This window comes from Topomyia yanbarensis, chromosome 2 (assembly GCF_030247195.1).
Source record: "Topomyia yanbarensis strain Yona2022 chromosome 2, ASM3024719v1, whole genome shotgun sequence".
NCBI classification, from domain to species: Eukaryota; Metazoa; Arthropoda; class Insecta; order Diptera; family Culicidae; genus Topomyia; species Topomyia yanbarensis.
Window position 1 is genome coordinate 294,760,533 of NC_080671.1, and position 11,112 is coordinate 294,771,644.

Here is an 11,112-nt window from a genome sequence, read left to right on the forward strand (position 1 = left end):
CGCAGAACTGGTCAATTCACAAATTTTACATTGAATGCGGTGTTGTTTTTGTCGAAAGGAATTTATTAACTTTAATTGGAACGAATTGAAATTTGAATTCGAGTTTGTGTAAAATTGGTCAATTCATATCCTAGAACTTATATGGACCTTAATCCAGTCACCAGTATACAATAATATCAGTGAATCTACTAAAAATGCTTCCGAAGAAAACTCTCTGAGTTTTAGTACTGGATTCATGAATTTATCAGTTATACGGATGCTCTGGATCTCCCGGGAGATTCGGATGTAGCTACGAAAGCGAACATTTGAGTGAAAGTTTCAATCTTATTTTAGTTGTGATTTTCTACATGCTTTAAAAATTATTACAAATGTTTTGAATCAGATTCATTGATTGACCACATTATCTTTGTACAGTATTATTGAGGCCACACATGATCCACTTCGGCACCGATTCCTGTTGGCCAACCGCATCAAAGACAGTAATATTTACCAAACTCTGAATTTCTAACAAACAATTTGGTTTCAAAAACATTTAAATATGGCTTAAAATAATTTCGAAATTATTCGTTACAAAAATGTTACACCTAACGAAGGCTAACATTTTTCTCGTTGTTTCACTTCATATAGTTTCGTAGTAGGTAGGGGAAATTGGTCGGTTGTCGACAATTGATTCGTAGGTTCTGTACTACAACCAAAATATTTGTTGAACAAGTTGAACAAGAAAACCTGCTTAAAAGTTTTTTTGATCATTTGCTTAGTGTTATAGAGAGAAGCAGATCGAACGAAAAAGTATGCCCATAGAATATTTACGAAGTGTATTAATTTTATATTGTGGTTCAAAAATTGAATGCCACCGAAACGTTCGCCACAATTGTTCCTATTCTGTTTTTAAAACGCTTTTAATCCACCTAACAGTGTGATGAGACATTTCTTATAACTCTTATCACTCTCTTCGGATATTATATCGTTTGAGAACATTTAGAACTTGATGCTTCGCGATGTTTTTGATAACACATACTACATGGGATAGTGGCAGGACTCAGAGAATCGCTCAAATCAGCATAGGACAACATCAGTGCTAGAAATCTCAAACCAAATCAATGGGAAAGCGAAAGTGAAAATATTCTCATGGAGTTGTAATTTCAGATAAAGGTATTAAAAAACATTGTATTTTTTAAAATAAAAAGGTACGTATCCCCCTTAATCGATTACAGTTAGGAACTATATGAAAAAAAACCAGACACTCAGCGCTCTATTGAAGGGAAGCCCGCGCTTTCTAGAGGAAATCAACGTTTCCAAATTATTTCAAATATTTTTTTTATATTTCAATTATGTACTAATGAAATTAGACAAACAATCTTTAGGTTAAGAATTTCTTAATCGATAAATGGCTAAACAAATAAAATTTATTAATAAATTACAGTAATTTTACCGTACCAATCTGATGTTTTGGCAATATTATAATGAAACTAAAACAATGAACTTAGTGTATGCTCTGCAACGTTTTACGCGCTACAAAGTAGAACTGTCACAGAAATAATTACATTATCAGCATAGCGTTTTGTTTTGAAATTTTGTTTTAAAACAAGTTTAGAACTGTGTTTTAAACACATAGAGAGTATGCAGCACAGACCCTCATATTTCATAGACTGATGAAAAATAATGTTTAGTCCGGAAACGCTGAAGACACCTTTATGTTTGAGTAAAAATCATTTGAAATCGAATCTTTTGTACATTCCCGAACCGTTTTACTCAAAAGTGGTATAAAAAAGTTCAGGTTACGGTGCACAGTGGTTTAAAACGCGAAAAACATGATCGTTTTGAATAACTTCGAAATGGTTAGTTATAGCGATATACTATCTTCGGAAGAATTTATGACAATGAGACGCCCCATCTTTATAAGTCAAAAGCTTGATGATTAATCCTCCTATAAGTGAGATTCAAAATTTATTTCTCATATAATTAGAGATAGCAAAATGGTGTATTCTGCAAAGTTATAGTAATTTTTTCTACAAGAAACTTTACTGAAGGTGGTTGTTGTTTCCGCCACATCGAGAATTTGCACAATTACTCCTTATCAGTACGACGCCCCTGTATCGTAAACGGAGTCACACCCTTTGCATTGTGCGAGGATTGTCAGCAGCAATCCAAAGGTCAAAGGGGAGACAAATAGGCCATCGAAGAAGCATATTAGGATTGCAAGTGAAGCAGATAAATTGATCCGTTGTTAGCTAAACTTAAAATTAATTTAATAACTAATATCCCATCTAATTGGAACACTACTATAAGTCAGGTATACTATACATTGAAGTCCTAATCAAAATTAAAGTTAAATCTAAATATTTTATATAGAGGTGAAACGGTGAATTATTGTAATACTTAACCTAAAACCACGCTACCTAATTCTAGCTTATGCAAAGGTGAGAAAAAATGAACTATCAAAATTGAGTTGTCTTAAAAATAAATGAACACTTATACTAGGTAGAAAATTAGAATCCGGTCCATGCTGACAAGAACCATTTCTTCGCGAATATTATTGAGTCAACCGGTAACAAATCCACTAAAGTAAGATGCACTTATATACTAGAATTGAACTAAAAACTAATTTAAATATATATATATATATATATATATATATATATATATATATATATATATATATATATATATATATATATATATATATATATATATATATATATATATATATATATATATATATATATATATATATATATATATATATATATATATATATATATATATATATATATATATATATATATATATATATATATATATATATATATATATATATATATATATATATATATATATATATATAGGATTTTGTAACCTTTTCACGAAAGAATAAATTACAAGAGACGGAATATTGTTGTCGGACAACATTTTACAAAATCTTTAAGGGTTCTAAAGATGCCGTCGAAGAAATCGAAGAACGATTCAGAGAAGAAATCAATCGTGGAGGCATCAGATGGTCTGGGTACTACACCAGCCACTACCGGTAGTAAGACCTCGAAGGAAGATGTTGACGATAAAAGGTCCAACCTTCGAACTGGAACTATACCGAATAGAACAGATAATCTCAGTAGTGGAGAGGCCAAGAAGCAGGTCGAGATTTTATCCAACGATAATGTGAGACGGAACCCTCCGCGCAAGGTTAGAAGAAACCATTGTCAGTCCTGTGATGAACCTGACACCAGTAGAATGGTGCAGTGTGATACTTGTGACCTATGGTATCATTTCTTCTGTGTGGAGGTATCGGCAGGAATTGCAGATGTGAGTTGGATTTGTCCCATGTGCGATGTCATAAAGGACTCAATCACTCCTTCGGAACAAAATACTGCCGGTGACCAGATTGTTAGTAATTTGGCCAAGGATAGACTGCCAAAGATCAGGACTTCGCTGTCCCAGAGCAAGATGGGTAGCTCGAAGAGTGAGTCAAAAAGACGAAGAGATCTGGCATTGCAGAAGCTGGAGGCTGAGTTTATGCTAGAAAAACGCTATATTGAACGTATGTACGACATGCTACTAGAAGATGAAACGGACGCTGCCTCAGTTGTGAGCGAAACCGATTCCTACAAAATGTTGAAAATACAAGACTGGATAGCTGCTGCTGAACGCATTGGTGAGTTGAATCTATCCGAGACTGCTGGAGAAAACCATAATAGAAGCGCACCGAACCACTCGGAAGGGCCATTAGAGAGCCATGTTTCAAATTCTCAACGGCACATAGATCAACCACCAACCCTACAAGTAAACGAGTTCGTTCCCAGTCAACGGTCCACGCCAAAGCAGTCAGTACCACCAAGGCTGCCTCAGCTAACAGAAAATGTGAACGATGAAACTGTGTGCATATTGAACCGCAGTCAAATTGCTGCGCGTCAGGCTATGTCCAAAGACCTTCCGGAGTTTAGCGGTAGCCCTGAGGACTGGCCTCTATTTTATTCAATGTTTAACACCTCCACTCAGATGTGCGGTTTCTCTAACGAAGAAAACATGCTGCGGCTTCGTAAGTGCTTGCGAGGTAAGGCATTGGAGGCAGTTAGGTGCCGATTACTTCATCCATCGAACGTTTCTGGAGTATTATCCACTCTGAAGATGCTGTATGGAAGGCCAGAAGCCATTGTCCAGGCAATAATTGGCAAGGTACGAGGCTTACCATCGCTGAATATAGAAAAACTAGAAACGGTTGTCAATTTCGCATTGACGGTTGAGAACCTGGTTGCAACGATTCAGGCCTGCGAAGTGAGTGACTTCGTATACAATGTCTCCTTGCGATATGAGCTGGTGGAAAGATTACCACCGACCCTGACACCGAATCTCCTTGATTTCAGCTCGTGGTTATACTCCATGGCAGACGATGCAAGTGCCATCATGACAACTCCCAGTCAGGATCAACGGCCGCGAACAAGCAGAAAGGATACGTTTCTCAACTATCATTCAGCAACGGATAGCGAGGGCATGAGGCCCACGAGACCTGTCCAGAAAGTGACATTTGTTCTCGAAAAATCGTCCAGCGTTCAGTGCATAGTATGCAAAGGGAGCTGTTCATCACTAACTAACTGTAAACGCTTCGCGGAATTCAGCTGTGAGTCTAGGTGGGCAGTGGTGAGGGAACGTAAACGCTGCCGAAAATGCCTCAGGAAGCACAACGGATCGTGTAACAAGCAAAAAATATGTGGTACTGATGGTTGTTCGTACCTACATCACCCTCTTCTGCACACTAGTAAAGGTCAGTATAATAAAAAATCAGCCTCATCGAACGAGCCATCGACTGTAGTGGGGCAAAACAACGAAACGACGTGTAACGTGCACCAAGGACAATCGGAAGTTCTCTTTAGAGTTGTTCCTGTTATTCTGTATGGACCTTCGAAAACAATTCGAACACACGCATTTATCGATGATGGATCTGAGCTTACGTTGATAGAACAATCCCTTGCGGATGAGCTGGAATTGAAAGGACCAGCAAAATCGTTATGCTTAAAATGGACGGGTGGTGCGCGGAGGACAGAAAGCTCTTCACAAAGGGTAAGCTTACAAATTTCCGGAAACGTAGATTCGACAAAAAAGTACAACCTGTCCTCAATACAAACAATTGGAGCGCTGCAAATTCGACCGCAAACGTTGCTGGTAGAAAACATGCAGGAGAGATTCCAGCATTTACGCGGGCTACCACTAGAATCATACCACAATGTCAGTCCAAGGCTGCTTATAGGATTAGATCACGCAGGCCTCGGATATGCTAAAGAAAGTCGAGAAGGTAAACCGAAGGAACCAATAGCCGTTAAAACCCGCCTCGGATGGGTCGTATACGGAAGCTGTGTAGGAGAGGAGAAGGCCTTTCGCTATGTGAACTATCATAGCCTTCAAGTATGCCAGTGCAATCTGGAGATCGATGGAGCGCTATACAAAGCAGTAAAAAACTATTTTACACTCGATAGTCTCGGAATCCATACCCCGGGCAAGCCAATGTTGTCAACAGAGTATCAACGAGCACAAACGCTACTTGAAACATTAACAAGACCAAAAAATGGTCGTTTTGAATCTGGCCTCTTGTGGAAGTACGATAATGTACGACTACCAGATAGTGAAAGAATGGCATTAAGGCGATGGCGATGTCTAGATAGCCGACTGCGGAAGGATCCAATTTTAACAGAAACTCTTACCACGAAAATCGACGACCACATCACCAAAGATTATATTCGGAAATTAACTGTTGAAGAACTGCATTTACCTCACACAAGAGTGTGGTATCTTCCAATCTTCCCAGTGAATAACCCAAACAAACCGGGTAAGACAAGGCTGGTGTGGGATGCAGCTCGACAACCGTACTCTGTCTCGCCAGGTCTTTGGTTCTACATTCGATGTCTACCGCTGTGACCGCAATGCCCTCAACAGCCACAAGACATCAGGCGGTGGTTTACTTATCGCCGTGGTATAAAAGCCCGAGTGATCAACGATGACGGGTGGGCGAGCTCCGAGCAAGTGTGGATATCAGTGAAATTTGCCGATCGCAATCTGTTCCTGTGTGTTGTGTATTTTCCACCTGACAGAATTCGTGATTCCAGCCTGATCGCTGTACATCTTTCCTCCGTTCTTTTATAGCCTCGATCGCCGCCCCGTCTGATGATATCGTTATACTGGGCGACTTCAACTTACCTGGCTTGACGTGGTGCCAAGCAAGTAATGGTTTTCTACGATTGGATATCGAAAAATCTGCGCATATTAACAATGCCAGTTGTATTTTGGACAACTACAGCAGCGCAACTCTTCGGCAAATTAATAATGTCACCAACGAGAATGGACGTACATTGGACCTCTGCTTTGTAAGTGCCCGGGACTGCGCTCCGTACTGCTGCACTGCACCGACTCCTTTAGTCAAGCAGGTGCGTCATCATCCCCCACTACATCTTGTATTCGCTGATAACCTAGGAGTGAATTTTGAAGACGTCTCAAGCTCTATCGTCTACGATTTTAAAAACGCTGACTACGACAGCATCGTTAGCACGCTGTTGGATATAAACTGGGACGAAAATATTAACAATTACGACGCGATCGAAGCAGCGATGACGTTTTCTAGTATTCTTAACTACCTTATCGACCGCCATGTACCAAAACGAACAATTAGTACCGATGAACACCCTCCCTGGCAATCAACCGTCCTTAGACGTTTAAAATCAGCCAAACGAGCTGCATTTAAAAAATTCTCGAAGCATAAGACACTTGCATTACGAAATCACTACTTTCAACTCAACCACGAATACAAACAACAAAGCAGACGCGCCTTTTTTAGACACCAGCGAAACGTCGAGCGTCAACTGAAATCCAAGTCCAAGTCGTTCTGGAAGTATGTTAACGAGCAACGAAAAGAATCCGGTTTGCCATCTTGTATGTCGTTTAATGGAGTTTTAGGCATCGACACTAAGGAAATTTGCCAACTGTTCTCCGACAAATTTTCAAGCGTTTTTTTCCAACGAGCGCCTGCCACCACAACAAGTCGCTGCCGCCGCTAATTTAACTCCTTCTCTAGGACGAACCATCAACCGAATTTGTGTCGATAATGCTGCCATTCTTGCAGCAAATGCCAAACTGAAAGCATCTTGTTCCCTGGGTCCAGATGGTGTTCCCTCGATTTTTGTCAAAAAGTGCATCAGCGGGCTTCTTGAACCACTTCGGCGAGTCTTCGAGCTATCACTCACTAATGGTACATTCCCTTCCTGCTGGAAAGCAGCGCACATGTTTCCAGTTCATAAAAAAGGAAACAAATCGAACATTGACAATTATCGGGGAATCTCGTGTTTAAGTGCTGTATCAAAACTGTTCGAGCTGGTTGTGTTAGATCCTATTTTCTTTCACTGCAAACACTACATTGTAGATGACCAACACGGTTTCATGCCTAAGCGATCGACAACGACAAACCTTCACAACATATGTAATGGATGGATTCGCTGACGGATTGCAAACCGATGCTATTTATATGGATCTATCTGCGGCCTTCGACAAAATCAACCATGATATTGCAATAGCGAAGCTGGACAAACTCAGCATTCATGGACAACTTCTGCGCTGGTTTCGTTCCTACCTCGATGGAAGGCAACTCCAAATCATTAAGAACTGTCTATCTGCACCATTCTTCGCTACATCCGGCATACCACAAGGAAGCAATCTCGGTCTAGTAATATTCCTCCTCTACTTTAATGACGTCAATTTCAATTTACAAGGACCCCGCCTTTCTTTCGCCGACGACATGAAAATTTTTCAACAAATACGGGATAAAACCGATGCCGCGCTTCTTCAGAGGGAACTGAACATCTTTAGTACGTGGTGTGATCTAAACAGAATGGTTTTAAACCCGAGCAAATGCTCAATCGTTACGTTCACGCGGAAACGCCAACCGACTCAGTTTAACTACCATTTCTTCGGCTCGAGCATTCCAAGACACTCTCACATCAAAGATCTCGGAGTCATCATGGATTCGGCATTAACATTCAAACCACATACGTTATACATCGTGGATAAGGCATCACGACAGCTTGGGTTCATCTTCCGAATAGCGAAAAACTTTAGGGACGTATATTGTCTTAATTCGCTTTACTGCGCGTTGGTCCGCTCAACGTTAGAATATTGTTCAGCTGTTTGTAATCCGTACTACCAGAACGGGATTGACAGAATCGAGGCTGTCCAACGCAGGTTCATACGGTTCGCCCTTCGTCATCTCCCATGGCGAAACAGATTTCAGCTGCCGAGCCATGAAAACCGTTGCCAGCTAATACACCTCGATACACTCAGCATTCGGAGGGACTGCTCTCGAGCCCTGTTCGTCTCGGACTTACTCTCTGCCAGAGTGGATTGCTCTTCAATCCTTGGACGTCTGGATCTTCAAGCCCGCGTTCGAGCTCTACGCATTAACTCCCTTCTGCGAGTTCCGTTCAGGAGAAGCAATTATGGTTGCCAGAGCGCTGTTACCGGACTCCAACGAGTTTTTAACAGTGTGGCGACAGCCTTTGACTTCAACAGGACGCGGAATGCGATAAAAGTGAAAATGTTGTCAATTTTAAAATGTAATTAGTTTAAGCAACCACCATTGGGACCACGGAATTTCTCTAAACTCGGTACTACTAAAAGGTCCGGACCAGCTAACTTCTTTTCTAACAGTACTAATACAATTCCGGGAATACAAAACGGCGGTGTGTGGAGACATTCGTGAAATGTACCATCAGGTACAGATTCGTGAGGATGATCAGCATTGCCAACGATTCTTTTGGAAAGATAAGCCAGAAGATCTCCATCCCAGTGTATATATTATGATGGTAATGACGTTCGGTGCTAGATGTTCGCCGAGTACTGCACAGTACATAAAAAACCACAACGCGGAAAGATTTCAGCAGGACTACCCAGCCGCAGTCCATGCCATCACGAAGCAGCACTATATCGACGACATGCTTGTTAGCGTCGAATCAGAAAAGGAAGCCTTGCAGATAGCAAATGATGTTAGAATGATCCACGCAAAAGCTGGATTTGAGATGAGAAATTGGATCTCAAACTCAGCCAATGTACAGGCAGAACTACACGGAGCCACCGCCGACGAGAAGAACCTAAGTATCGGCGATGAAAATGCTACTGAAAAGGTCCTTGGGATGCGGTGGGACACTGTGACGGATCGTTTCACATACAAGCTGTCTGCACGATATGCTCAAGACCTCCTCTCAGGCTATCAACGACCGACCAAGCGGGAAGTGCTTAGAATGCTTATGATGATCTTCGATCCGTTGGGCATCATTGCACACTTTCTGATGTTCCTTAAAGTCCTTTTACAAGAGATCTGGAGATCCGGGATCGGCTGGGATGACCCGATTGAAGATGTACACTTCGAGAAGTGGTTACTGTGGCTGTCAGTTTTACCTCAAGTTACTTCAGTCAGAATCCCTAGGTGTTATCGGGTTCAAACATCTTTAGCAGCGGATACAGAAGTACAAATGCACACCTTCGTAGACGCTAGCGAAAATGGCTTTGCTGCGGCAATTTATTTACGATTTCGTCAAGGGGACATTATAGAGTGCGCGCAGGTCGGTGCCAAAACGAAAGTGGCACCTCTAAAGTTCCTCTCTATTCCGCGATCCAAGCTACAGGCCGCAGTGATCGGCATGCGCCTCGCGGAAACCATCACTAAATCGCTCTCATTCGAAGTGATAAAGCGATTCTTTTGTACTGATTCTAGACATGTTATATATTGGTTGAACTCGGATCATCGACGATACAGCCAATTTGTTGCATTTCGTGTCAGCGAGATCCTCGATGCAACGAATGCAGACGAATGGTACTGGATTGGGACAAAACTGAATGTTGCGGACGAGGGAACTAAGTGGAAAGGAACTCCCAATCACGACGCGTCTAGCCGCTGGTTTCGAGGTCCAGAGTTTCTCTGGTTTCCGGAAAGAGAATGGCCAAAATCTCCAAAACTCGTCGAATCGTCAACAGTTGAAGAACTTCGTCCTCACCTGCTACTTCATGTTGCTTCATGTGAGCCAGTAATCGAACCGCTGGATTTCTCTGGATGGAAAATACTCTTGCGCCGAGTAGCCTACGTATTGCGCTACATCGGAAACCTAAAGCGAAGCGTGAAGAAGAAGAATCTAATTTGCGGTCCATTGATCTAGCAAGAGTTTGTGAAAGCCGAATACTATTTGTTTCGTCTCGCTCAAAGTTTTGCTTACGCCGATGAAATTGCTATTCTCATGAGGAGTCGCTCTTTGGAAGGACCAAAACGAGTAATTTCAGGAACAGCGCTTTGTTCAACAAGTGTGTTGTGTTAGACGAGAACGATGTCCTTCGAATCCGTGGTAGAGCACAAAATAGCCCATTCATTCACCATGATGCTGCTAATCCTATAGTCCTACCACGAAATCATCACATCACACGGCTTATTATTACTGATGTACATAATCGATTCAACCACCAAAATCATCAGACGATCATCAATGAGTTTCGACAGCGCTACAGAATCCCTCGACTAAAGGCTACATACAATAACATCCGGAGGGAGTGCCAGCAGTGCAAAATCGACGGTGCAAATCCTCAACCTCCTGCAATGTGCCACCTCCGCCGCAGCGTCTGGCTGTATTCGCTCGTCCATTCACACACATGGGCATAGACTATTTCGGTCCGATGCTGGTATCAGTAGGACGCCGCACGGAGAAGCGGTGGGGAGTCTTAGCCACGTGTCTCACAACTGGTGCTATCTACGTACAACTCGCTCACACATTATCTACGGATTCCTGCATTATGGCTATTCGAAACATTATGAGCAGAAGGGGAATACCAGCGGTCATTTACAGTGATCGAGGAACGAATTTCCAGGGAACAAGTAAGGAACTTCAGACCGCAATCCTAAATCTCAACCATGATCAACTAGCTAAGGAATTTACCTCAAGCCATACTCAATGGTACTGCATTCCTCCCGCATCTCCGCATATGGGTGGCGCTTGGGAACGTTTGATCCGCTCCGTCAAACAGAATCTGCACAAAATTAAAACCAGTAGGCTTCCTACCGATGAAGTTTTGGAAAACATGCTGTTGGAGGTCGAAAAT

At 41.8% G+C, this 11,112-nt stretch overlaps 1 protein-coding gene across 1 annotated transcript; it reads left to right on the forward strand.

The window, feature by feature from the left end:
- The first annotated feature begins 2,937 nt into the window (after nucleotides 1-2,937).
- On the forward strand, nucleotides 2,938-10,181 carry LOC131680459 (uncharacterized). The gene is made up of 2 exons (XM_058961171.1): nucleotides 2,938-5,815; nucleotides 8,680-10,181. The coding sequence occupies exons 1-2, from the start codon at nucleotides 2,938-2,940 to the stop codon at nucleotides 10,179-10,181; spliced, it is 4,380 nt and encodes a 1,459-aa protein (XP_058817154.1).
- Nucleotides 10,182-11,112: the final 931 nt, after the last annotated feature.

What these genes read in the sequence shown, in the direction of transcription:
- LOC131680459 (XM_058961171.1), top strand. Translation starts at nt 2,938, where the DNA reads ATGCCGTCGAAGAAATCGAAGAACGATTCAGAGAAGAAATCAATCGTG. An exon ending in GAATAACCCAAACAAACCGG is followed by an intron (nt 5,816 to 8,679) that starts GTAAGACAAGGC and finishes CTTTTCTAACAG; the next exon opens with TACTAATACAATTCCGGGAA.